The sequence below is a fragment of the Sorex araneus genome, chromosome 3, assembly GCF_027595985.1.
Source record: "Sorex araneus isolate mSorAra2 chromosome 3, mSorAra2.pri, whole genome shotgun sequence".
NCBI classification, from domain to species: Eukaryota; Metazoa; Chordata; class Mammalia; order Eulipotyphla; family Soricidae; genus Sorex; species Sorex araneus.
In genome coordinates this window covers 238741097-238766884 of record NC_073304.1, presented here as the reverse complement: position 1 = coordinate 238766884, position 25788 = coordinate 238741097, and the positions used below count along the sequence as shown (strand labels likewise).

Here is a 25788-nt window from a genome sequence, read left to right as displayed (position 1 = left end):
GGGGGGGGGGGGGGCTGCCGTGGCCCCTGCAGCCCGCCATTTCCGCCCCACTCAGTGCTCTGATGGGCCGGCCACGGGCTCGCGCGTCCACCCGGAGCTTTCCCGGGCTCCTGGGGCCCCTGCGGCCGGGGAGACAGACCCTGTCCTGGAGTTCTGGAGCTGCGCGGCCAGGGTCGACCCGGGGCACGGGGGCCGTGTGGGGTGTGTGTGGGGGGGGTGCCCAGCACTCGCCATCCCTCCCGAGGAGGGCTGGCCGGGGAGTTCAGTGGGGAGTGCGTGCCCGGCCGGGGGCAGTGCCGGGTCCGCAGCGCCGCCCCGCGCCCGCTCCGGAGCCCTCGCCTGCTGGGGCACAGGGGCGTCGTCCACCTCGGGAGCCTAAGCCTGCGCCAGGCCCGGCTCAAAGCTCTGGGGGGCGCGCGGGGGCGGAGGGGCCGCTCCAGCAAGACCGGCCCCGGGGCGCGCGCGCCGGTAGGGGACGAGCACGGCGGCGCGGGAGCGCGCACGCTGGTTGGGGACGCGCACGCTGGCGCGGGGCGCGCATGCGCGGGGCGCCAGGCCGGAACCCTGCGTCGGGGCCGCGCGGCCCGGGGAGCGCGTTCCGCGACGCACCGGACGTGGCGGCGGAGCCGGTGGCGAAGCTGGAGCGGCGTTGGCGGCGGCGGGAGGCCGAGGCCGGGGCTGAGGCCGGGGCCGGGGCTGCGAGGCCGGCGGGGCGGCAGGCGGCGACGCGGGGCCCCAGCCCGGACGCGGGAGCGGCCGCCATGGCCGAGAGTATGGTGAGCGGCGGCGGCATGAGGCAGCACATCCGGGCGCGGCGCGAGCCGGGCGCCCGCGGAGCCCGACCCGCCGGAGCCCGACCCCGACCCCGACCCCGCCGGACCCCGACCCCGCCAGTCCCCGACCCTGACCCCGCCAGACCCCCGGCCCCGCCAGGCCCCACAGACCCGCCAGACCCCACAGACCCCGCCCCCGCCAGACCCCGCCCCCGCCAGACCCCACAGACCCCTGACCCCGCCAGACTCCGACCCCGCGCAGACACCCCACAGAGCCCGCAGACCCCCGACCCCGCCAGAACCCGCAGACCCCCAACCCCGCCAGACCCCACAGAGCCCGCAGACCCCCGACCCTGCCAGAGCCCGCAGACCCCCAACCCCGCCAGACCCCACAGAGCCCGCAGACGCCCAACCCTGCCAGACCCCACAGAGCCCGCCCCCGCCAGACCCCACAGAGCCCGCAGACCCCCGACCCCGCCAAGACCTCACAGAGCTCGGGGCCCGACTCCGCGCAGACTCCACGGGGCCCGGAGCCCACACGCCCCGACCCCGCACAGCCCCCGGAGCTGGGTCCCCGCAAGGGCGCGCGCCGGCCGGGCCGCTACAGCCACCTGTTGGGGGGCCGCGGGGACCCGCCTGTCCCCAGAGGTGGGGCCGCGGGAACCCTGGCAGGGACCCGGGCGGGGCACCCGCCCTGACCCCAAAGCCCAGAAAAGGGCTCGGGGATTCCGAGGTGCAGCTCCCGCCCTCTGGCCTTTGGCCTCCCGGGAGGTGATCTGGGTATGGTTGGCGTCTGCGTCCATCGGGCCCTGTGTGTGACGGGTGACTCCTGCAGGTGACCTGGGACTTGACAAGCTGACGGGCGCTGGCCTTGACCCCAGGACTGCCCTCCTGCCCGGATCCTCCCAGCCAGGCGGGGCAGGAACAAGTGTAATTTTTGAGCCTGGGGAGAGCTCAGAGTCAGCAGCAAGAGTGAAGTCGCGTTTCTCACAGACGGGAGGGACCGTGCGGTGGGAAAGCCATTTGCCTCGCACGCAGCCAGCCTGGGTTCCGGCCAGCACTGCAGAGGTCCCCCGAACGGGACTGCTGTGGATGAAGACGTCCCTGTCCTGCTTTCAGCATTGGGGTGGGATGCTGGGCCTCAGGGTTACTCCGGAGTCTCGGCTGGAGAGTAGTGTGGGCGGGGGAGGCTGGCTGTTTCAGGAAACTAATTTGATTAGTTCAGAGGGTCAGTGAAGGGGCTGGAGCTGTCGTTCAGCGGGTTTGTCCGCTGTGCCATCCCTGTCCTGGTGTTGGAGGCCCTGCCAGCCCCCTGACTGCCCGAGAGTCACTGCCCCGGGCTTCCCTGCAGCCCCCTTAGGTTCTGCGCTCCTGTCGCTGGCTTTGTTGAAAGCAAGTAACTGGGAGTAACACCGAGTTCCAGCATCCAGTGTCTGTGTCGGTGGTGGAACAGAGGGAGGCCTTTCTGGGGGGACACACCTGGTCAGTCCTCAGGGACCAGAGAGAGAGCACAGCAGGTCAGCACTTGCCCTCCATGTTCCCGGCCTGGGTTTGATCCTCGGCACCACCGGCCGTGATCCCTAAACAGTCTCGGGCTGCTCCCTGGGGACCGGGGGGGCCACATGCCAGGGCAAGCCTTTGCGGCTGCCTCACGCCCAGCTTGTGCTCCAGGCCACGGTGAGACTCATACAGGACTAGGAGGGAAGCTCCGTCTGGGTCCAGGGACAGCTGTCAACAGTTCCTGCGATGACCTCGCTCCTAGGCTGCGTGGGAGGGTCGGTGACTGGGCCGACGTGCCTGGACCATAAACGTCACATTTCACTCGCAACAGATAATCCGTGTCCAGTCTCCCGACGGGGTGAAGCGGATCACCGCGACCAAGAGAGAGACAGCCGCGACGTTTTTGAAGAAGGTACCTGCGGCCTGTGGCTCTCGCAGCTGGTGGCGGTGGGGCAGGTGTGGCCTAGAGTGGGCAGGGTGAGGGTGCAGGGCTCAGCTTGAGTTTGACTCCTGGGCAGTGTGGCCCCTGGGCTGCCTGGACTCTGGCTTCTTGTTGGCTGTGGTTTTGGGTGCTTGAGGGTCACTCCCTGCTGTTCTGGAGGGTCTGTGCTGCTGGGCCGCAACCTGGGTGACCCCCAGCCCTGATCCATCCTCAGGGCCTTACAGACAGTGTCCCTGGATGCTGCCTCGCTGGTATTTCTTTTCTCTTTTCTTTTTTCTTTTTTGCTTTTTGGATCACACCCGGCAATGCTGACTCTGCACTCAGGAATTACTTGGGGGACCATACGGGATGCTGAGCATTGAACCCGGTTTGGCCGCTTGCAAGGCAAACGCTCTCCCCAGTATACTATCACTCCGGTCCCATCGCTGGTGTTTCTGAGCTGTCCTGTCTGGACATGTCCAGCCCTCCATGCCCTGTCAGCAGCTGGTACCTTCGTGATGTCCGAAAGCACCTTTCCAGTTCTGCTCACTTGGTGTTTTGGAGTGCGAGGGTGGAGCCCAGGCCCTCCCAGGCAGCACTGCTCACTGCAGCCCTCCCGGCCTCCCTTTCTCGTACTTTGGTGGTGCAAGCGTGACCTTGTCTGGCTTTTCCCAGAGGGGCATGGGCCACGGAGGCCACAGCACTGACCTGAAAATCTGGGCCAGGGGAGACTTGCCAAAGTAAGCAGGTTCCGTATCAGACAGCTGAGGAGAGATGCCCAGCTCCCGGCTGCTGCTGTCTGCTCTGGTCTCATCAGAGGACCAGGAGACAGCTGGAGTTCAGGTGCTGCCCACTGGGGGGCGGGGCGGGGCGGGGCGGGGCGGAGCGGAGCGGAGCGGAGCTCTGGCCCCTGAAGTAGGGAATAGAAGGTCTACACAGTGACTGGCAGACTGAGCCAGGCAGGCTTGCATCTGTAGCTCTTGGAGAAATGGGGTTTTGCTCTGTTTTTTTGTTTTGGCTTTGTCACATCTGGCAGTGTTCTGCACTTAGTGGTTACTCCTGGTGATGCTCAGGGGACCCTGCATGGTGGTGAAGTTCGAACCTGGGTCACTCTACCAGGCAAGCTCCTTACCCCTTCAGCCCGTGCTTTTGTTTTTAACTGCAGGCTTTTGCATGTGAAACCAACGTAGTGTTGCCAAGTTCAAGTCGGGATTCAGAGAAACCTAAAAATAGAAAGTTGTGGTTCTCTCTTTCTGGGGCTTTTGGGCCACACCTGGTGTTCTCAGGGCTTACCCCTGGTGCTGTACTCAGGGATCCCTCCCGGTGGGTTTGGGGGCCACGTTGGTGCCTCTGATGGAACCTGGGTGGGCCGTGTGCAAGGCTGACGGCTGGTGTGCTTTCCTATTGCTTTGGCCCCAGTGTTGTGGTTAACAGCTTCCAAAACATTCTTGAAATCATGGCATTTCCCTCCAGCTGGCTGACCCTTGCCATGCTTGGGGAGAGACGGTGAAAGTAGATGGAGGAGGGGAAGCTGGCGCAGCGCCAGCTATGGTCCTGGGGCATTGTCACTGTTGGGGTTGTTTTCTTTTTTTTTTTTTTTTTTTTTTTTTTTTGCTTTTTGGGTCACACCTGGCTCTGCACTCAGGAACCACCCCTGGCTGTGCTCAGGGGACCATATGGGATGCTGGGACCCGGGTCGGCCGCGTGCAAGGCAAATGCTCTACCCGCTGTGCTATCGCTCCAGCCCCTGTTGGGGTTGTTTTCTTGGGGATACTTGGAGCTCATGTTTATTACTCTTCAAAGTTTCCCCTCAAATGAAAATCGTTTCCTTCGATTATAAACCTAATACAGGAGACAGTTTAGCTGGGCACGTAATCCACATGCCCCTACATGTCTCTGGGCACCACCGTAGTACCTCAAAGCGAAAACAAGAGCCTCAGACAGGCAGAAACAATGTGGCCAAGCTGAAAGGAGGGAAGGAGGGACGGGAGGCACCTGTACCCACCAGCCCTGGCCCTGGCTTTGAGGCCAGCATCACCTGGTGCTCGGGTGCAATCCTGGAGGCCCCTGTGCTCTGCCAGATGGCATCAGGACCACCCCCTCGGCCCCTGTAGTGCACTGCCCAGTCTGGTTGAGGGTCACCGGGAGTGGCCCTGGACCCCCGAGGCACTTGGAGGCCCCAAGACATACATTGTAGGAGCATCCTGGGGATGCCTGGCGGGCCCGGCAGGGACGGTGCTGGCCTTGCATGCGGCCGACCTGCGTCCCGCCCCTGGCACTCCATGTGGGCCCCTGAGCATCGTGGCCCCAAAACAAACAAGAAGTTGTTTGCTCACTGGTGAGAAGGCAGTCTGGTCGGCCTCAGGCCTGCGGGCGGGCGGGGTGTGCTGGGGCTGAGCACTCGGCCCTGCGCCTTCCAGCCTGGCTGGCCCGGGCGGGCGTTGACTTAAGACGTTGCTGGATCTCTCTACTTCTGGGCCACACTTGGCGCTCAGGCTACTCCTGCCCATGCTTGGGAGTCGCTCCTGGTGGTGCTCCCTGCCAGGTGTAAAATCCTGCTCCTTAGACTGGTGGTGCACTCGGTGCCTCTCTGGATCCACAGGACGGGGTCACACTTTGCCTTGCATGTGTCCGACCAGGTTCGCTCATGAGCACCGAACCAAGAATATTCCCTGAGCACCATTGGATCACATCTGCCATTCACATTCAGGGTCCAGCCTCCATGCCCTTTTAACGTGGTGTTGGGCTCACGGCTCTGTCCAGGAAGGGTAGTGCCAGCATGTCCGGAAGGGGCCAGAGTGTCCAGGAAGGGCCCGTGCCAGAGTGCCTAGGCGAGGGCCAGGGCAGCGTCCCGGGGGCAGGAGTGCAGCTGCCTACCTACTATCACCAGCCCTGCCCATGTGCTCTGGGCTCTGGTACAGCAGGACTCTGGTTTCTTTGGTGGCCATTGGTCACTGTGTTTGATAGAGACATTGACGGGGACTGTTGTCCAGCCATGCCCTGGGTGAGTGTCCATCAGTACTGTGTCTTCCCCCGTGTCTGTGGGTGATGGCCTCGTGACTTGTAAGCTGAATTTTGTTTTCTGATGATGCTCAGGGCTTACTCCTGGCTCAACAACACTCAGGAATTCCAGCGGTGCTCAGCGCCATATGGGATGCCAGGGATCGAACCCTGGTCAGCTGCATGCAAGGCAAATTCCTTATGTGGTATACTATCTCTCTGGCTCCAGGCACTGCGTTTCTATTTTGGGGGCTTTTTGTTGTTGTTTGTGTTTCGGGGCCTCATCTAGTATGCTCAGGGGTTACTCCTGGCTGTGCTCAGGGAACCACACGGGATGCTCGGGATTGAACTCGGGTTGATTGCATTCGAGGCAAACGCCCTCCCCACTGTCCTGAATCTCCAGCCTCGAGATGGGCATTTTGACAGTTTGGGACATGCCATGGCAAAGTGAGTGTGGATCTGCCCCATTGCTGTCCCATCACCCATCGTTGGCTCTGCTCAGGGATGGGGGGCAAGGCCACACCCCGAGGGGACAGGAGCGCAGGGCGGTGTCTGTCCGGTCGCTGTCCTCTGCGTAGTGCATGGTGGCCTCTCTCACGCTGGCCCTGCTCTCTTGCCTTCCCAGGTCGCCAAGGAGTTCGGCTTCCCAAATAATGGCTTCTCAGTCTACATCAATAGGAACAGGACGGGGGAGATCCCCGCCTCCTCCAGCAAGTCCCTCAACCTGCTGAAGATCAAGTGAGTGTGTGGAGCTGGGGGGGGGCTCTGCTCTGGGGCCCGCCTGCCATCCTGCCTCATGTTGGGGATCCCCAGCACCGGTGTCCTTGTCAGAGTGGTCCGTGCATCCTGACCGTTTGTGTGTCACTTGGTTCACACATGAGCATCCACAGGAAGTAAGGGCAGTCTGCGGGAGGGATGGAGGCGGCAGGTCTGTCTGCAGGGAGGAAGGGAGGAGGCGACCCAAAGCGGGTGAGGGGAAGGGTGTCTGCTGGAGTTAGGGAAGAGGAGGAGGGTCCCCAGGGGCAGGGGAGGGTCTGGCCTATTTTATTGGTTTTCAGCTGTCTCTCCTTTACGGCATTTCCTTGTTTTCATGTTCTTGGTTTTTCTTTGGTTTTGGGGGCCACACCTGGCAGTGCTCAGGGGTCACTCCTGGCTGTGCTCAGAGGACCATATGATGTGCTGTGGAGTGAACCCGTTTGGCCGTTTGTAAGCCACGTGTGCTCCCTGCTCTCCTCTCTCGGGCCCTGTTGTCTTCATGGGCTGCCTCAGGACCATGCCTGACAGCCTCCTCGTGCCCACCTGGCTGAGTGCCGGGCCCTCACCAGAGCCATGAGTCAGGAGCTAGGTTATCACCGTCTGTGAGGGCTGGGTGTGGGCAGCACAGTCGCCATTTGTCTCTGAGGGTCGCTGTTGTGTGCCCTCGTGCTGCGTATGTCCTGGGCTGGGCGTGGACGAGGCTCCCCTGGGCCGCTGTGCTGGGCCGTGCTGCCTCCTGGCCTGGCTGCTGCTCACGCATGGGCCCTTTGGTTTCAGGGCTGCCCTGGCACTGCCCGGGACCTGTTGGTGCTCTAGCTCCTGAGTGCCCGTTGTAGTGCCCCTTTTCTGATGCAGCCTAGAGGCTTCTCCACAGCGAGCTTGCACTGGCTGCCACAGGCACAAGGGGGCGCTGCGGCCCCGCTTTTCTTAGAGCTGCTGTCCTGAGCCTTGGTCACAGCTCCCCACAGTGGATCTCCAGGTAGTGCAGAGCCTCAGGTGCGAGCTCCCAGGGTCAGCCCTGGGGCATCCTGGCGGCCCCTCGGGCATCCCTTCCTCAAGAGCGTCGGGGCCAGGGGCCAGGAGCAGGTGGGGGTCTGTACTGGAGGGGTGGCTGCAGGAGGGCCTGTCGCCAGCCGATGGTGCTGGTGTCCAGGACAGGGAGGGGGCGGGGGTCAGAGCTCGGGGTCGAGGGCTCCTGTCTTTTGCCGTGTGGGCTGTGACCCAGGGTGGTGCTGGGGATCGACTTGGCTCAGTTGCGCCTTCACTGTCTCTACGGCCTGGTTTGCTGTTTCATAGGGCCCACCTGACAGTGCTCAGGGCTGTGCAGAACCTGCTGGGCCTGGAGAAAACCCAGATGTGCCCCCGTGCCGCCTTCCCGGCCCGAGTATTGAGAAAGGGCCTTCTGCCCACAGGCACGGGGACCTGCTCTTCCTCTTCCCTGAGACCCTGGCGGGCCCCTCATCCGAGATGGAGACGTCAGCTCCCCTGGGGCTGAAGCCGGCGGGAGCGCCCAGCGTGGTGGAGGACGAGATTGACCAGTACCTCAGCCGGCAGGATGGCAAGATCTACCGTAGCCGCGACCCTCAGCTGTGAGTGGGTGTGCTGTGCCCCCGTGCTTGGGCCATGGAGCCGCCTTTGTCCCCTGCAGGCCCGGGTCAGTGACAGCAAGTGGGGTGTAGGACTGGGGTCGGGTGTCTGCCCTTCGGGTCTCCCAGGGCTGCCCCTCCTCTTGTTTCCCAGGAGCTCAGGAGGGGCTGCAGGTAATGGTCCTGCAGGTGACATCCTGGGCCCCACTGGTGCTCTTGGGGGGGCGTTGTGAGCCCCCAGCCAGCTCTTTTAGGGGTTTCTGGGCATTGGGGAAAGCCGGTGTTTGAGGCACTTGCTGTAATGCACAGGAACTACTCCCATCTCTGTGCTCAGGGCTTGCCCCCGCCCGTGTTTGGGGGATGGGATGGCTAGGAACCCACAGCCTCTGCTCAGAGCCCTCTCCTGCCCTGGGAGCCCCGCCCAGCCCCAGAGGTCCCACCAACCTTGGAAGTTCCCTCGCTTCTTTTTTTGGGGGTGTCATACTTAACCCTGGCAGTGCTCAGGGGACCATATGGGATGCTGGGAATCGAACCCGGGGTCGGCCACATGCAAGGCAAATGCCCTACCCGCAGTGCAATTGCTCTAGCCTCTCGCTTTTTTTTTTTTTTCTGGACACCCAGTGATGCTCAGGGCTGACTCCTGGCTCTGCACTCAGGAATCACTCTTGGCGGGGCTCTAGGGTGCTGGGGATTAAATCCAGAGCAGCCACATGCAAGGCAGATGTCCTCTCCACTGTCCTATCACTCTGGCCCCAGGTCCTGTCCTTTCACTCGGTTCTATCCGTGACCTCACAGGAGGGCAGTGCTGCTTCTCCCCAACAGGCTTCCAGAAAGGCAGCTGGACTCAGTGTCCGTCCCCTGCTCCTGCCTGGGTGCAGTGGGGGTGGGGCAGCCACTAACGCTGAGCCTTCTGCCCTCTCTCAGGTGCCGGCACGGCCCCCTGGGGAAGTGTGTGCACTGCGTCCCCCTCGAGGTGAGTCCCAGGCCAGCACGGGCTGCCTTGCTACTGTGTCCCCCCTGCTCCCGGGAGCAACCCCTGGGTGGGCGACGAGGGTGGGACTGAGTTCTGCCGCTGGCCCCCGACTGCGGCATTTTCTCTTGCCGACTGTCCTCAGTTCCTAACTGGGCACATTTTGTGTTTGCTGAGGTATCCCTGTTATGGTGAGGGGTGATGGTGGCTAAGACCGGCCAGCACCACCCCCTCTCAGCCCCCTGGCCCGTGGGGGCTCCTAACTTGCAGCCCTTCGATGAGGATTACCTGAATCATCTGGAGCCGCCTGTGAAGCACATGTCTTTCCACGCCTACATCCGCAAGCTGACAGGGGGTGCCGACAAGTACGGGCTGGGGGCCGGGGCTCGGGGCATGCTGGCTTTCCTGGGTCTGGGTTGCTCTCTGGAGCTGGCCTGGTTAGGGGGACCGTGGCGGAGGCGACGCTCCCACGTGTGTGGGCCTTGCCAGCAGCCCTCGAGGGAGGCGTTGGTGGCCAGCAGTCGTGCCCCTGCAGCCGTGTGTGATTCTGAGAGTTGGTGGTACGCGGTCAGCTCATGAGGGTGAGAGAACCGAGGCCCCTTGTCCTTGGGGCAGCTTGCTGAGTCTGCGCACCCGGAGCCGAAGGGTAGCGTTCTTGACACCTGCCCTGGCTGGTATTTGTGGAGTGAGGTCGTGGGGCCAGGGCCCACTAGTGCGGGGAGAACGTGCCCCCAGTGTAAGGTCCCGTAAGGTCCTGTCTCATCTCGGTCATGTTGTCCTGACCTGTGGACACTCCCCGTGTTCCTCAGAGGGAAGTTTGTGGCCCTGGAGAACATCAGCTGCAAGATCAAGTCAGGGTGTGAGGGGCACCTGCCGTGGCCCAATGGCATCTGTACCAAGTGCCAACCCAGCGCCATCACCCTCAACAGACAGGTGGGCATGGCAGGAGAGGTGTGGGGGCGGAGGGCAGGACCCGGAGCTGGGCCGGGGGCTCTGCTCCTGCTGCGGATACCCCCAAGCCCTGTCTGGTGACAGAAGCGCCCAGCTCTCAGCTGTGCTTTTTCAGATGCTGACTTGCTATTTTACTTGTTGGCTTTTGGGTGACGCCAGGCACTGCTAGGGGCCAACTCCTGGCTCTGTGCTCATGGTCACTCCTAGTCGTGCCCTGGGCCAGGCGTGGGCTAGTGGTCAAACCATGTGTTGACCACCCGGAAGGAAGGCCAGCGCCCAACCCCCTATGCCACCTTCCCAGCCTCATATCCCCTGCCACGCAGGGTCCAGCTTACAGCCTTGCCCAGGCCTCTGCAGCCGCTGACCTGCCCCGGGCCCTGCTCACAGGCAGTGAGCCTCCCTCCCATGCGGGGCTCATCTTGGTGCTCGGACCTGCTGTGCTCCCTGTGAGCAGTGCCCACCTTGGTCCGGCATCCTGCAGGCCCTTGGAGGTTGTGGGCCTTACATGTGGCTGACCTGGGCGTCCCAGAGGGTCCGCTGAGCCCAGCAGGAGGGATCCCCGAGTGCAGAGCCAGAGCCTTGCTGAGGACTGAGTGCTCACACGCCTGGGGGGGGCGGGGTGCAGAAGTACAGACACGTGGACAACATCATGTTCGAGAACCACACTGTGGCCGATCGCTTCCTCGACTTCTGGCGCAAGACGGGCAGCCAGCACTTCGGGTTCCTGTACGGGCGCTACACAGAGCACAAGGACATCCCGCTGGGCATCCGGGCGGAGGTGGCCGCCATCTACGAGCCCCCGCAGGTACGGGGCGCCCGTTTGATCATCTGGCCCCATCCGCCTCACTCCCGACAACCTCAAGGCTGCCTGGTGGTGGAGCCCCAACACTGCCCCTCACTGGGAGAACTGCAGCCCTGTGGGTGGTCGCACTCCCTGGGATTTGTCTGTTGTGTTGTCCCCTGCAGTAGCTCCTGTCTCTGTGCTTGGCATCATCCACCAACTGTTCTGGTGGGCACAGATGCGCTGGGGTGCTGGCCGGGTTCTGCCCCAGCCAAGTGCCTGCGGGCGCGTGGGGTGTGTCGAGGCATCTCTGCACGCACAGCTGGCGGGGACTGCCCCTCTGACTACACCTTCCCTCCTGCGGCTGGCAGATTGGGACTCAGAACAGCCTGGAACTGCTGGAGGACCCCAAAGCCGAGGTGGTAGACGAGGTCGCTGCCCAGCTCGGCCTGAGGAAGGTATCGAGACCTCATGGGCCAGTTAGGGACAGTAGGTGCCCGGGTTCGGGCGGGCTTCAGCTCCCCTCAGTCTTGCTGCTGTCTCGGACACTAGCATGGCTGTCCCGTGACTTGAGCAGTGAGAACATGGCATGCGCAGGGTCACGGCGTCCTTTGTTGTTAGCGTTCCCTTTCCTTATGGGGAACGTTTCCTGTCCCCAGCACACAGCGAGGGTGCCCGCTGGCCTCGAGCCTCACTGCCCCGCTGCTCCCGCAGGTCGGCTGGATCTTCACAGACCTTGTGTCAGAAGACACCCGGAAGGGCACAGTCCGCTACAGCCGGAACAAGGTAAGGGCGCTGTGGCCGCGGCCCGGCCCAGGGTGCCCCCCCCATTCTGGCTGTGCCACGCATTCCCAGGGTGGGTAGCATGGCCTTGGCTGCAGGACACTGGCAGCCAGGCCCCAAGGGGCTCTTGTCCTGATTTTGCTAAAGAAAAGAACTTTTCTGTCCCCAGTTTCGGGGCTACACCCAGAGGTGCCCTGTAGACTGCGTGGTGCTGGGCGTGGACCTGGGGACAGCGTGTGTGAGTCTCATTGTCCCCCTTTTGTAGGACACCTATTTCCTGAGCTCAGAGGAGTGCATCACCGCAGGGCACTTCCAGAACAAGCACCCCAATATCTGCCGGCTCTCCCCAGATGGACACTTCGGCTCCAAGTTTGTCACTGCGGTGGCCACAGGCACGTAGGCTGTCAGCCTTCGGTGGTCAGCCTCGTCCCCCTGACACTGCTCCGTCCTCTTTCTGCATTCTCCTTATTTGCTTACTGACACTTCCGTGGGTCTCTCTGCTGGTCGTAACCGTGGCTGGCTGTGTCAGTGGGTGCTGTCCGCTGGCTCTGCAGAGGGAGGGCTGTGGCGTCACCAAGAAGCGGGTGTGGGGAGCTTCAGGAGCACCTGCCTGTCATAGTCTTGCCGTGGACAAGCTGCTGGCTCTGCTTACGTTCTCAGCTGCGGCGCTGGGCTGGGCCTCGGCCTGCGTATGGCAAGCGTGTTCCGGCTCTTGGGTGGGATTCTGGCCGTGATTCCAGACTCTCAGGGCAGGCACCTGAAGTGACAGCAGCAGCAGGACGTTTCGGAGCAGCCACTGTGTGTGGTCAGGGCTGGTGTGTGCCGGCCTTGGCCCCCCTGGGGCCTCAGCAGGAGGCTCCCCGCCTACGTGACGTCTCTCCGCAGGTGGCCCCGACAACCAGGTGCACTTCGAGGGCTACCAGGTGTCCAATCAGTGCATGGCGCTGGTGCGGGACGGCTGCCTGCTGCCCTGCAAGGACGCGCCCGAGCTGGGCTACGCCAAGGAGTCGAGCAGCGAGCAGTACGCACCCGACGTCTTCTACAAGGTGGGGTCTGTGTGGGCAGGCACTGCTGGGAGCCGGCGGGCCCTGAGTGCCCCTGCCCTGTGCTCTGCCCTGGGTGCCACTTCCTCCCCGCAGGGCCTTGGCCAACAGCGGCTTGGGGACCCGTGTCTTTAGCTCCGTAGTTATGATTCATTTGGGGACCAGAGAGACGGCACAGGGGGTCAGGATGGTTCCAAGGGATTCCCCCAGTGCTGCATCCAGCACTGGCCCCAGGCCGCAGTGGACCCACCCATTCCTCCCAGAGTGGAGGGGAGCAACGGTCGTGCCTGACCTCTCTGGGCGGTGGCCACTCCCTGCAGTGGAGATGCTGCTCTGACCACAGCGAGCAGAGCTCCCTGGGGAGGGACCATCATACCCTGTGCCTGTGTCCGTGTGTCCGCCCAAACGTGGGCTTTCATTTCGAGAAGACCCGTTGATGGGAGGGCCAGGGCCCATTGCTGTGGCTCGGTCTGTGGTTAGGTGAGGACTCCGGCAGCACAGCCCTGTTGCAGTCTGTGTGCCTGTGAACGTGCACAGCAGCTGCAGTGCTGGCCCTACGTGCTGAGAACCAGCCCAAGGCCTGCAGCACACAGCGTGTCGGCGGCTCATCTCCCCTCACCTTTGTTTCCTGTGTCAGGACATCGACAAGTTTGGCAACGAGATCACCCAGCTGGCCCGGCCGCTGCCCGTGGAGTACCTCATTATCGACGTGAGTGCCTGCGTGGCCCTCAGCACAGGGCCAGTCGGAAACCCTCATCCCGGCCCCTCTTTGGGCAGTGGGCAGAGGGCCACGTGTGCTGCAGAGCGAGCACCCGTGGCCCAGGCTCAGCTGCCCACACTGCCCAGACCCTTGGGTGGCCACTGGCATATGTCCAGACCACCAGGGCAGGCAAGTGCAGATTGGGGGCACTGGAGGGGGGTTTGTGGAGAGCAGCTTTCTCGGGCCCTGGCGCCGAGTTGGCATCACTCCAGGACACAGACGAGCCGGGTCCTAACAAAGGTAGCCATGGCACCTGTGCAGGGCCCAACTGCCCTGCAGCGTGGGGAGCTCCACAGGGCCTCAGCCCCCACTGAAGCCGCTTCCTGAGCCTGGGAGGGACGGAGCAGCTTGGACACGGCCCTGGGAGGCACAGACGCCCCTTCCTCAACCAGCCGGGCACCCAGGGCTGCCGCTGGCCTTTGGCAGCAGTGGGAGGTGTGGCAGCTGTGGGGCTAGCACCTGCCACCCCCTCGGAGCTGCGTCTGGGGCTCTGGGGCGGGTGCCAGGGGTCAGGGTTCCAGCTGTGCACACTCTGCCCTTCCTCTCAGATCACGACGACCTTCCCCAAGGAGCCCGTGTTCACCTTTTCCATCTCTCAAAGCCCATTTCCCATTGAGAATCGGGATGTGCTAGGGGAGACACAGGTAAGCTGCGCCCTCACCTGTTGGGCCGTGGGCCCTGCCACCACCTGCCATAGTCCAGCTGAAGTGGCACATGTCCACGGACACCTTGGTGCCAGCCTGAGGCATGCTTGAACCTGGCTCAGAGCTGGCCATTCAGGCCTGCTGGACTGGCCATGCGAGTGGGGGCTCACCATGGCCTTGGAGCTGACGTGTGAGCCGGCATATCCCATGTATGCGTGCACACACGTGCACACGCATGCACATATACACTGGCTCCTACTCCCAGCCTCTGCGCACGCATCCCCCGGGTGCTCTTTTGCGGGGTTCTCACCAACTTACGACAGCAGCCCAGGCTTGGCTGTGGGGAGGGCCTGGGCTGACAGGCGCCCGTCCCGCAGGACTTCCATAGCCTGGCCACCTACCTGTCCCACAATGCCTCGTCTGGCTTCCTGGATGCCGTCTCGGACTTCCACCTCCTGCTCTTCCTGGTCACCAACGAGGTCATGCCCCTGCAGGTAGGTCCTGGGCTCTGCCTGGGCCTGGCGGAGAGGTCGGAGGCTCACGCAGAACCCGCAGACGGGCATGGTGGAGGGACTCAGCTGGTGGGTGCTGGGGACACGGTGGGACAGGACAGGGTCCTTGGCTGTGTCCCCCGACCGGAACGTCGGCCTCTCAGGCTCAGACTGCAGTGCAGCTGGGGAGCACCGTTGCTGGATGCGGGAGGTCCCTTGCGCCTCCCTCCAGGGCTCTTCCTGAAAGGGCCCAGAGGACCGTCATGAACAGGCCCTCTGCGCAGGGTCCAGGGCAGGGCCTGCAGAGCAGTGTGGAGGCGAGGCTGAGGGCGGGGGTGAGTGCAGCGCCTGCCCCCGCAGGACAGCATCAGCTTGCTGCTGGAGGCCGTGCGCACGCGCAATGAGGAGCTGGCGCAGACCTGGCGGCGGTCGGAGCAGTGGGCCACCGTGGAGCAGCTCTGCAGTGAGTGAGGGGCCGGGCACAGGGGCACTGGGCAGCAGCCTCTGGAGGGGTCAGACACACGAGCCCCGCCTTGTCCACGCGCCTGGCTGGGGAGGCGCGGCCAGCAGGGGGAGGGTGGACAGGCCCTGGAAGGGGGTGCAGGCCCAGCTGCTCAGGCCTCTCCGTGCCCCTTTTCCCACAGGCACCGTGGGGGTGCAGCTGCCCGGCCTGCAGGAGTACGGTGCGGCCGGGGGGCCCGCGCATGATGCCACGGCCGCCATGTGGGCCTGTCAGCACTGCACCTTCATGAACCAGCCGGGCACCGGCCACTGCGAGATGTGCAGCCTCCCCAGGACCTAGGCCTCGCTGCAGACCGCCTGCTCCCCTCCGGTGACGCTCCTGGCTGGCAGGACCCTGGGCAGGCTGCCCTGCGTGTGGCCTCGCTCCCTGGGGCTTCCTCTGCGGGGTCCTGGCTGCCCCATCCCTGGCTCTGGGGGGCGGCTGACGGTCTGCGCTGGTTGTAATAACACTTATCCATGATTCCTGCCCAGAGGACGCTATTTATTTTTTTAAGATAAAAATTGCATAAAGAGGGAGTGAGGCTATTTCCACTTCCTTCCCCCTTTAGTGAGTCCCTGTGGGTATTTGGGGTGGGGTCCCAGTCCTCCTTGGAAGTGACCTCAGTGCCTGAGTGCTCCCCAGCCAGTACCCGCCTGCTGCCCGGGCGTCTGGGAACCAGGTTCCCGCTTCCCCTTCTGTGCCAGCCCCCTCGGACTCCGTAGTGACCTTGGGGCAGCCAGGGTGGGGGCACCAGGAAGCGGAGACAAGACTGGTCAGAACTCAGTCACGTGCTCTGGGTCCCCCAGCCCTTCCCCAGGCAAGGGGACCCCCACAAGCCTCTTTGCCTTAAGGAGAGCTCTTTGCTGCGGGCTCCTGCCTGCCCCGCAGATGCGGGGGGCTTCATGCTTGCCCCAGGCAACCAGCGACTGAGGGAGTCATCTCTGCCAGAACCTTGACAGACTGGACGCACACGCCACACTGCACGCGTGTAACATGCATCCACGTGTACCACGCACACCAGACGCTTAGACACATGGTTTCCTGGTCCCTGTGCCAGACAGTCCTCTCCACCTGCCCACCGCTGCGTGCCTACTGCCTTCTGCACCGGAAGCTGGCCCTACATACCTGTCCACTTGCTCTTGTCTTTTAGCTCAAGAAAGTTGCTGTTTATTGCTCCTGGTTTTGCGTCGCTCTTCATTGAGTAGCGTACTTGGTTTTATTGTCCCAAGAGAAGTCGGAGCTCAGCGGAGGGTGCCCCACCCCCTGTGCCCCAGTGTGGGCCTGCTGGGCACAGGCCAGTCTCCCCGGTGGTGCTGCACAGGCCCTGCTTCCTGGATCCACCCTCAGCGCGCCCTGGCCTCACTTTCTCTTGCACAGTCCGCCTGGCCCGCAGGTGGTGCCCACGTGTCCCTAACATCCTGGGCTGCTGCAGCTTTGGGGAACTTCCTGCCCCTGGTCTCAGACTGCCCGTAGTCTGAGACTGCAGTGCCCTGCCCTGCCCACTTTCTGTGCCTATCCAGGGTGCGCAGATGCCAGGCTTGGAGCTGGAGTGCCCTGGTCACCAGCACAGCTGTGCACTGCCTTGCCCTCACCGCTGTCCTCAGAGTTGCCGTGACTTCTGGGGTATACACCAGCTCCACTTCCAGCCCTGGATAGGAGAGTGACCGCTGGCCCTGTCCACACGCCCTGGTGTCCAGCAGCTGGACTCCCAGTGTTTGAAATCACAGGAGCCAGGGCCTGGGGCCACCCCCTTGGGTGGTTGGGTTGGGTTTGGGGGGCCATGCCCTGCAGTTCTCAGCGGCTACTCCTGGCTCTGCACTCAACAATCACCCCTGGTGGAGCTGGGGCACTATATGGGGTGCCAGGGGTCGAACCCAGATGGGCCCCGTGCAAGGCAAACGCCCTCCCCGAGTGGCTGCCCCTTTGTTGGTGGGGAGCTCCACCTTGCTTCCCGTCCCCTCGAAACGCTGGAGTAAGCAGAAGGGGCAGCCTGGTGGAGGGGCCCTGGTTTCACGGGTCCGTGGCTACCAGCTCACCCTGACCCCAATAATTAATCCTGGCCAGCTTGTGCCAGTTAGCAACCGGTGGCCAGGCCGCCGGAATCCGAGTGGGTGGGGAGAAGGCTGTCAGCCACGCGGGGGCGATGGGGAGCAGGTGCTGACCCAAGGGACGCCAAGACCCCACAGCCCGCCTGGGCCAAGACCTGGCCTCGAACCCAGCCTCTGGCCACGGTCCCACACGAGCCGCTCTGCCGCCAGGCCCCGCCTCGCCCCGCCCTTGCAGGCCCCGCCCACCTATCAAGTCCCGCCCCGCCGTCGGCTCTGCCCCGCCAAATCTCACCCCGCCAGGCCCCGCCCCACAGCGCCGGCGCGGTCGCTTTCCGGGCCCCGCGCGCTGCCGCCCGCGCACCATGGCCGGCCCCGCGGCCAGCGGACCCCGGGCGGCCCCTCGGGTCCACTACCTGGCCGACGTGGGCTGCCCGGTCGGGGGCCTGGCGCCGGGCAGCGCCCGCGTGCTGAGCGCCGGGGCGCGGGTCCTGCTGTCCGGCGGGGGCCGCTTCGTGCACGTGTGCAAGCCCGAGGGCCGGCGGCTGAGCGTGAGGCTCGGGGGCGCCGGGGGGCCGGGCCGGGGGGTCGGGGGGCCCCGGGCGCGCCCAGGACACCCGCGTCCGCCCGCCAGGCCGTGCTCGAGTTTCCCGCGCGAGTCTGGCACCTGGAGCCGCTGGCCGGCCCCGCGCTGCTGGCCCTGTGCGCTGGCTGCGGCCTCTACCGCGTGTCTCTGGACCCGACCGGCAGGTGCGGACGCCGCGGTGGCATCCCGGGGGTCTGCGGCGCGGGTCCCTGCTGGTCTTCTCCCCACCCCCTACCCTCGGCTTCTGGAAGCTTCCACCACTCCCAGAGAGGACCCGATGCGGGAGGCCGGCTAGCACCGTGTAATATTAGGGTGGGCCCTTGACCTCACCCCCGTGTCCTGGACCTGCCAACAGGGACTCCGTGGACAGCATCGCTGGTGGGGACAGTGGGCAGTGTGTGGACAGCACTGACCACGGAGACAGCGGGCATGGAGTGGACAGTGAGCCTCCGCTGCTCAGGACCACAGTGGGGCCATCGGCCTGTATCCTCCCCAGCCCCACACTTGCCGCCTTTGTGGTGTGGGGGGACATGCTGGTCACTTTGGCACAGGGTCCTGCCCGCTGGAAGGTGCAGCTGACGCTGTGTCCTACACCTGGACAGGACCTCGTGCCGCCTAACTCAGTCGGAGAAGTGGACTTGCCAGCGAGCAGCTCCCCGACCCCGAGCCCAGGGCAGCCCCAGGCCCCTCACCGCGCGCCAGTGCTGTGCACCGTGGCGCCCCCCGGCCCCCGGGGCCTGGACGCTGCCCTGTTTGGGCTGCTCTTCGGGGCCGACGCCTGCCTGCTACGTTCGCCCGTGCTCCTCTGCGGCCTCCCTAGTGGTCAGCTCTGCGCGGTTCTCCTGCAGGCCCTGGTCACCTCCAGTGGGGCCCCTGGTGACCCACAGGCCCTCGTGAGGACCATCCACCACCTGGAGGAGCCAGTGGTGTGGGTCGGGGTCCTGAGGACAGAGCCACCGGCCGAGGACCTGGGAGATGCGCCCTCCAACTGCCTGGTGACCCTGGGTCGCGGTGGCCGGCTGCTGGCCATCAAGGCCCGCCGGGATGAGGCCGGGAGTCCAGTACTGGAGCTGCGGGAGTACCGCGTCCCGGGCCCGGTGCTCTGTGCAGCCTGCGACGAGGGCAGCTGCCTGCTCCTCAGCACCCCCTCAGGCCTCCAGGTGGTGGACCTGGCCCTGGGAAGTGACCCCCGGGAGCCCAGCGGCCTGCCCCCTGACCTCTGTCCTGCCAGCACCGGCATCTGCAGCCTGGCTGCCCTCACTGTGTCCCCCAGGACTCCAGGAGGTATGGCGGCCACCGCTCCCCTCCGGGGGGTCTGGCCTGTGGCTGGCTATGGCCCAGCAGGGGTGAAGTAGGGGGGTCAGGTGCCCGTGGGCGCCTCGTTCCTGCTCTGCTCCTGTGCCCAGCTCACCCCTCTCCCTGTGGTCTGTCCTCAGGGCCCCTCAAGTTCCTGGCTCTGTCGTCCCGGGGCCGCCTCCTGGCCTGCAACCTGGCCCTGCCCGAGTGGCCGCTCTTGGCCGGCAGTGCCCAGCACATCGGAGCCCTGCTGTCCGGAATCGTGGCCACATCTGAGAGGTGCGTGCTGCACGGGGCCAGTCCGGCGGGAGGCGCGAGCACGGCCGGGTCTGGGGAGCAGCTGACCCCGCCCTCCCCCAGAGCCCTGCAGGCAGCACTGGCCAGGCCACGCTTCACGCCCCTGCGGCCAAGGTTTCCGGGGGCCGGGGGCGTCTGTGCTCATGGTACCCGCGGTCCTCTGCAGGGTCACATCCCTGAAGGCCACGGCGGAGCAGCAGAATCGGGCGCTGCAGGGCCTGAATGCAGCCGTGGGCGTGACCTGTGCTCTGCTGCGCGGCCAGCGGGGCCCTGGGCCCGTGTCCTGCCGTGTCCAGGCCTCCTGGACCTGCCTGCCGTCGGGGGACGTGTTGCTGGCCCGCTGTGTGCTGGAGACTGGCCCGGACTTCTGCCTGGGCGAGGGCTGGGCCCTGTGCGTGGGCCTTCGGCCGGGCTCCAGGGGCCTGGGTGCCGCGACCAGCTGCACGGTGCCGCTGGGCACCCTGGGCCCCGGCTCTCGGCGAAGCCTCACGCTGCCGCTGGGCCCCAGCGAGGACGGGGTCCCGGAGCTGCCCGTCACGGTCTCCTGCCAGCTCCTCTTCGGCCTGCAGGACAGCGTGGGGGCAGCCCTGGGTCCCGGGGCCCTGCCCGGACACGAGGCCGTGGGCCTGCCCCTGGGCCGGCACGTGCTGGACGTGCTGCATGCCCTGCGCTTCCCCGAGCGGCCAGCATCGGCCGCTGCCCCGTGCAGGCCCCCTGGGAACCCCCTGGATGCCCTCCTGCAGGCTCTGTGCGGGCCGGGCCCCAAGCCGGGGGACCCTTACCTGCCGCCCGTGGGCGCCGCCCTCACAGTGTCAGCACAGCTGCTCCAGACGGCCCTGGCTGACCTCGGCTCAGGTGTGTGGGCAAACCCGGGGGCGGGGGCCGGCCTGGCCTGACCGACCCCGCTCAGGCCCATGTTCCCACAGACGTGCCGCTGCCGCCCGCCACTCTGCGGTGGCTCCTGTCTGGGAACGAGGATGCCGCCAGGGTCCCGGCCGCGGCCTATCTCCAAGGAGTGGCCCCGGACGGGACTGACGTCCACCTCCGCGTGCGGGAGGCGAGTGTGGGTGGCGCCTGCCTGCACGCTGTCTCTGCTCTCTGCTTGCGGGAGTTTCTGGTCTCCCTTCGAGGTGTCACCCGGATGGGCGGGTCAGTGGTGGGTCAGGTGGGCCCGGGCTGCCGCTGGTGCCCTGACCGCGTGCTCCCCGCCCCCGTGGCTGGTCTCTGGGGCCGTGGGTTTCCAACCCCGCCGTGCTCCATCCTGCAGCCTTCGGGTCTGGCCCCTCCGCAGGCCCCGGCTCTGAGACTTGCCCCCGTCACAGGTGTGTGTTCCTGACGGGAGCCCGGCAGGGCCCCTGCAGGCCGTGGAGATCCGGGTGGAGAGCCCCTCGCTGGCCGTGCTGTGTGCCGTCCACAGCGCCGTCACCCGGCGTGTGCAGGTGAGCTGGGCGGCCCCTGGGCTCCGTCTGCTGCCCTGGACCCCAGCACACCCCGGGCACTGCGCCCACTCGGGCTGGGCACACCCCGGGCACCGCCCGCTCGGGCCGGGGAGACACAGGCCTCTGTGTCCTTCCCACGGAAGGCCCAGCTCTGCGTCTGCTGCCACAAGGTGCCGGGCAGGCACGCCTGGGCCGGGCGGGGCCCCTTCGTGTGGTGCTTCTTGGGAAGCCAGGGCGGGGTGTCAGTTCTGGGGTACCGGCACCAAGTGGACGAAGTTCCACAGCAGGAGGCCAGTGCGCCGGGCTCGGTGCGACTGGCAGCCCGCTGGCTGCTGCCCTGCGCTCAAGTTTTCCTTCGTGGCCATGGTGGGCCCCCACGGTGCTTGACACCCAGGCCAGCGGGCATCGGCGGGGCGGGGAGGCCGTGTGGGGACCCGCAGGCTCCAGCAGCCTCCCGTCCCCCAGACCGCGATCACAGAACAGGCCTCGCGCGGCCCCAGCCCCCCGCAGCTCTGCGTGCAGTACCTCCGCCACGTCCAGGCCAGCCACGAGGTAAGGCCTCGGGTCCTGCCTGTCAGCGGGGGCAGCCCACATACGGGGCTCGGCCTGCCTGAGGCGTCACCGCCCCTCCCCCCCGCCCCCCCCCCTCCGCAGACGCTGCGACGGGAGATCCGGACTGTGCAGGAGCAGCTGAGGCTGGGGGAGCCCGCAGCCCCCCACGCCACGGCCCAGCGCCTCCTGCGGGCCTTCCAGCAGCTGCGCAGCCCCGGCCCCCTGCTGCTGTGACCCGGGCCCGCGCTGCCTCCGCTGCCCTGGCAGCGCCCAGAGGGCCCCGCGGAGAGGGCGGTGTCCGGGGCGGGGATCGGGGGCTTGGCTGTCCCCAGCTCAGGGGGCCCATCCAGCGCTTTTGGCTCGGTAACCTCGGGTCAGCCTGAGTCCAGCCCTGTAGTGGCAGGTCCCCAGGCGGCCGTGGCCCTTGTGAGCAGAGCTGGGGGTCCCCACAGGCCCACCCCAGCCGTGCCGCCTCACCAGGCTGCCCACCCCCACGGGGGTCGCTCCCCAGCCATCTGCACGGGGGTCTCTGCCGCCAGGGCTCCTTCCGGCGGCTCCCACAGCTGACCCAGGGCCCGGATGACCCCACCCACACACCCCGACAGCCCTCAGCAGGCGCCCGGGAGAACTTTCTGGATCGGTAGTGGGTTTGGGGGATGCCACAGGGGAAGACGGGGGTGTGGGACAGGACTGAGGCCCGGGGGCCCAAGGAGATAGGCAGTGGACAAGCCCCCACACACTCTGCCCTGAGGGTCCTCAGCCCTGTGCCCCGTGCTGCCCCCAGTGAGGACGCATGTGAGGGAGGTGGGGTCCCAGCAGCTGGGCCCTGCTAGGGGGGGGCACCCCCTTCCTGTCCCCAGGGGTCTCTGGGGGGCCGCAGTGTGGCCTGCTGGGGGCCCGCCCTCCCGCCGGGGGCCGCTGCTGCGGGGCCCTGTGAGTGGGTGCAGACGGTCGGGGTGAGGGCTCGGCGCCCCCCTTTGCAGACTCGGTTTATTGGGGTGTGGCTCAGAATTCCCAGAGTGCGAAGCCCGAGGGCGTGTCGGCGTCAGCTCGGAGCAGCCCTGAGGCGCCGCCCCGCAGGTACTGGCCGCTGGGGGCGCGGATGGCCAGGCGTCCACGGGCCCGGAATTCCAGCACGAAGTCCTCGGCACAGTCCCCGTCGCTGCGCACGCGGCCGTGGCTGCCCGTGTGCCAGAAACCGCCGCCGCGGCCTGGGCCCAGGGCAGGGTCAGGTGGCTGCAGCGGGCCGCTCCCAGCCGCCCCGCCCGGGCCACGCCCCCGGGGCCCTGGCCACGCCCCCAGGCCCGGGTCACGCCCCGGGGCCCCGCCCACCTCGGATGTGGTAGGCGCCGTCGCTGAAGCTGAGCTGGAAGACGTCGTAGGCGGAGCCGTTGGTGTCCAGCTGGGCCGAGCCTCGCCGCTGGCGCACGAAGCCGTGGGGGCCGCGCAGCACCAGCAGCGGCCGGTTGATGAGCTTCAGGGCGAAGAGCTCGTCGTGGCCTGCGGGCGGAGACCCCCGTGAGGCCGGCCCGGGCCCGCGCCGCAGGGACGGCCCGTGGGACTTGGCTCACCCACGAAGTCGCTGATGGCCGCCAGCTGCCCGTTCTTCTTCATGCTCACGTAGCGCCCGTTGCTGGCCTTCAGGGCCACCCGGCGGCCGCGCCACTCCACCTCGAACATGGTGCTGGCCGAGCTGCGGGAGGGCAGGCCTCAGGCTCCCGCCCCGGGCCCACACCCTGGGCCGAGGGGGAGGAACCGCCCCTGGGGTCCGGGTGGGCGGGGTGCACACTCACACTTGGGCCGCTGTGGCCTGGATGCCCCCGTGGCTGACCAGGGCCCAGTAGCTGCCTGTGCTGGCGTAGAAGGTGCATCTGTGCGTCTCCCGGTCGATCTGCATCAGGAAGGTCTCGTGGTCCAGCCCCTCGTCTTGGTTGGCTGAAACGTTGATCCCTGGAGGAGCACGGGGAGCCCTCCGGGCCTTAGATTAGGGGCACCTGGGGCGGGCCAGCCCAGCTCCATGCCCTAGGGGCTCCTCGGGCTGCTGTGAGGCTGGCACTGAGGGAGGAGAAGCCCCGGCCACAGCACCCGAAGGTGGGGGCAGGTCTGCGCCATAGGGACCGGGCTGTGGGGCCCCGAGCTGCCAGAGCCCCTCGGAGTAGATCGGGGCCATGGCCCATATGGGACGATGTTTTGGGCTTTGTTTTAGGTCACACCCAGCAGTGCTGAGGGCTGAGTCCTGGCTCTGCCCTCAGGGATCACTCCTGGCGGTGCTCAGGGATGGGGTACCGGGGATCAGGCCTGGGCTGGCCACCCTGCTCTCACCCCGTGTGAGAAATTTCAGAATGTTTTATATAAATGTTTTGCAGCTCATTACGGGTGTTTTGTGTTTGAGTTGTATATCCTATGCACCTGGATATCAGATTTTCCCAGCAAAAGGGTTGTGAGTGGAAGTGGAAGTGCCAGCACTAGGGGTAGTGCAGGGGTGAGGGGCTGGTCCTATCCCTAGCACCATATACGGCCCCCCAGCAGCTGTCGGGAGTGACTCCTGAGCACAGAGCCAGGGGCAAGCTCGGAGCACCGCCAGAGGTGGCTCCAACACCCACTAAGAGAAGCCGTGGGCCAGACACAGGCCAAAGACTGCACGTGGGGTGGCTGGGCTCAGTCCCATCCAGCCCGGCCCCCTGCACCCACCCCAAAACAGTGGGGGGCTGGGAAGTAGCCCAGGGGGGTTTGCTCACAGGCACAGACACCATTGCACCCCCGCCCCTCAGAGGGGCCCCTGAGCACCGCCAGGTGTGGCCCCAAACCAGCCAACGGCAGCTGTGGCCAGAGGCACCAGCCGGACCCCCCCACCTCTCCCGTCCCACTCCATTTGCATCCTGTCATCGCCCGCCCCTCCTCCCCATCACCAGCACCCTCGCTCTGGCTCTGTCCCACCCGCTGGCGTCCTCTCTGCACCGCCCCCAGCAGGGCCCTCGCCCCGCCCCCGCCGCCGGGACGGGCACCCACCTTGGCGCACAGACACGTGGCGGTGGTTGGCGGCCAGCAGCACCACCTGCGGGTGGCTCTCCTCCAGGTCGAAGAGCTCGTCCTTGCCAGGCCGGGTGTTGCGGCCCACCCGGAGCGTGCCGGCGGGCCCCACGGGGGCCAGGTAGTGGCCGTCGCAGGCCTTGAAGGCCAGCTTGCCGGCCTTGAACTCGAGCGTGTAGCGGGCCTGCGCCTCGGGCTCCCGCACCAGGCGCCCGTCGCCGCGCAGGTACCGGCCGTCGCAGGCCCGGAGGCAGTACTGGCGGTCCCGGAAGGTGAGCGTGACGAGTGCGTCCACGCCCCAGGGCATGTCGCTGTCCGCGGCCATCTCGTCCTCCTGCCGGCACAGGTGTGCGTAGCGCCGCCGGCCAACACTGCGCAGGTGGGCCTGCGGGTGCATGGCCAGGTGCACGGTCCACAGCTCGGCCGGCGACGCGGCGGTGGCAAAGCAGGACAGCTGGTCCTCCGTGCCGCCCAGGAAGCGGCCGTGCGGCTCCGAGCGCAGTGCCCAGCGCCCGTCTGGCTGCGGCAGCACCAGGAAGCGGCAGTCGGGGCCCGGCCGCTCGGCCTCGCAGCCCACGCGCCCGTCCTGCGCGGCCGACAGGTAGCGGCCCAGGTGCCGGCTGCGCAGCAGCACCGCGGGGCCCTGCCCGGGGCCAGGCTCCAGCACCCACGTCTGCTTCCTCCGGAGGCTGGGCGCCGCCGCGTTCACCTTGAAGCCGAAGCTCTCCGCCGTCAGGTAGTGGTCGGCATCGTTGAGGAGCCCGAACTGCAGCCGGAGCACCTGGCGCGGCCCCCCGCTGGGCATCTCCCCGCAGGCCTGCCACCCCCCCAGGCCAGCCAGCGTCATGGGCCGGACCCCTTCCCCTCCCCTTCCCCCTTGGCCTCTTTGCCCACCTGGCCGCCCTGGGCGCACTGGCCGGCCCCACCTGGCACTTCCCTGACGTGGCAGAGGTGCCCGTGGAAAACTCGTTGGCGGCCGCTATCCGATGGCCACCCCCCCGCGGGGCCTCTCCGGTTTCTGCCTCTGATTCCCGCTGCCAGGAGCCTGCAAGGCGCAGTGCTGGGCCCAGCTTCCCTGTGGGCGGCTGAGGGCTGGGAAGGGGTGTCCTGAGGGGCCGGGGCGTAGCACGCCCGTGTCCCTGCAGTGGCAGCTGAGTGCTGGGTCCAGCAGCCGCTGCCTCCCTGGGGAGCGGACATGAGCAGGTGCCACGGTCACCTGGCCAGCAGGAAAGGGCAGGGCTGGGCCCATGCTCAGCTGACCCTGCAGGTACGCATGATGACGCCGGCTGGGGGCTGGGCAGGGGCAACGGGCGGTCAGGCCGGACCCCGGCCCTGGGCCTGCGGGCGCTGTCCCTCACTGCACCTGCCTCGGGGGCCGGGAGCCAGGCCCGTAACCTGAGCCGCACGCGCTGGGCCCCCGCCAGCCCGGTGTCCGCTTCCTCCTCAGAGCGTGACCCTCAGCCTCCCTGGGGACTGGCCCTGGCACGGGCAGCCTGGGCCTCCATCACCTGTCATGGGTCCTGGCAGATTCACTCGGGTGGCCCGTGTCTGCCTGAGGTAGGGAATGGCAGTGACAGCAGCC

At 66.4% G+C, this 25788-nt stretch overlaps 3 protein-coding genes across 3 annotated transcripts; 2 read left to right on the top strand and 1 right to left on the bottom strand.

Moving 5' to 3' along the window:
• The first annotated feature begins 550 nt into the window (after nt 1-550).
• On the top strand, nt 551-16141 carry NPLOC4 (NPL4 homolog, ubiquitin recognition factor). Its single transcript, XM_055133173.1, has 17 exons — nt 551-776; nt 2605-2685; nt 6320-6432; nt 7863-8039; nt 8961-9009; nt 9277-9371; nt 9816-9939; nt 10583-10762; nt 11110-11196; nt 11453-11524; nt 11787-11913; nt 12407-12567; nt 13202-13273; nt 13873-13968; nt 14346-14462; nt 14820-14922; nt 15104-16141. Exons 1-17 carry the CDS (start codon nt 762-764, stop codon nt 15259-15261), a joined length of 1827 nt encoding a protein of 608 aa, XP_054989148.1. The 5' UTR covers nt 551-761; the 3' UTR covers nt 15262-16141.
• Nucleotides 16142-17333: 1192 nt separating this feature from the next.
• On the top strand, nt 17334-22163 carry FAAP100 (FA core complex associated protein 100). Its single transcript, XM_004621098.2, has 9 exons — nt 17334-17557; nt 17641-17756; nt 17948-18876; nt 19029-19167; nt 19352-20040; nt 20112-20242; nt 20508-20624; nt 21090-21176; nt 21279-22163. Exons 1-9 carry the CDS (start codon nt 17372-17374, stop codon nt 21408-21410), a joined length of 2526 nt encoding a protein of 841 aa, XP_004621155.2. The 5' UTR covers nt 17334-17371; the 3' UTR covers nt 21411-22163.
• A 10-nt stretch (nt 22164-22173) lies between these two features.
• Nucleotides 22174-25011, bottom strand: FSCN2 (fascin actin-bundling protein 2, retinal). The gene is made up of 5 exons (XM_004621048.2): nt 24186-25011; nt 22970-23126; nt 22748-22869; nt 22509-22676; nt 22174-22387 (listed from the first exon to the last, which is right to left on the bottom strand). Exons 1-5 carry the CDS (start codon nt 25009-25011, stop codon nt 22182-22184), a joined length of 1479 nt encoding a protein of 492 aa, XP_004621105.1. The 3' UTR covers nt 22174-22181.
• Nucleotides 25012-25788: the final 777 nt, after the last annotated feature.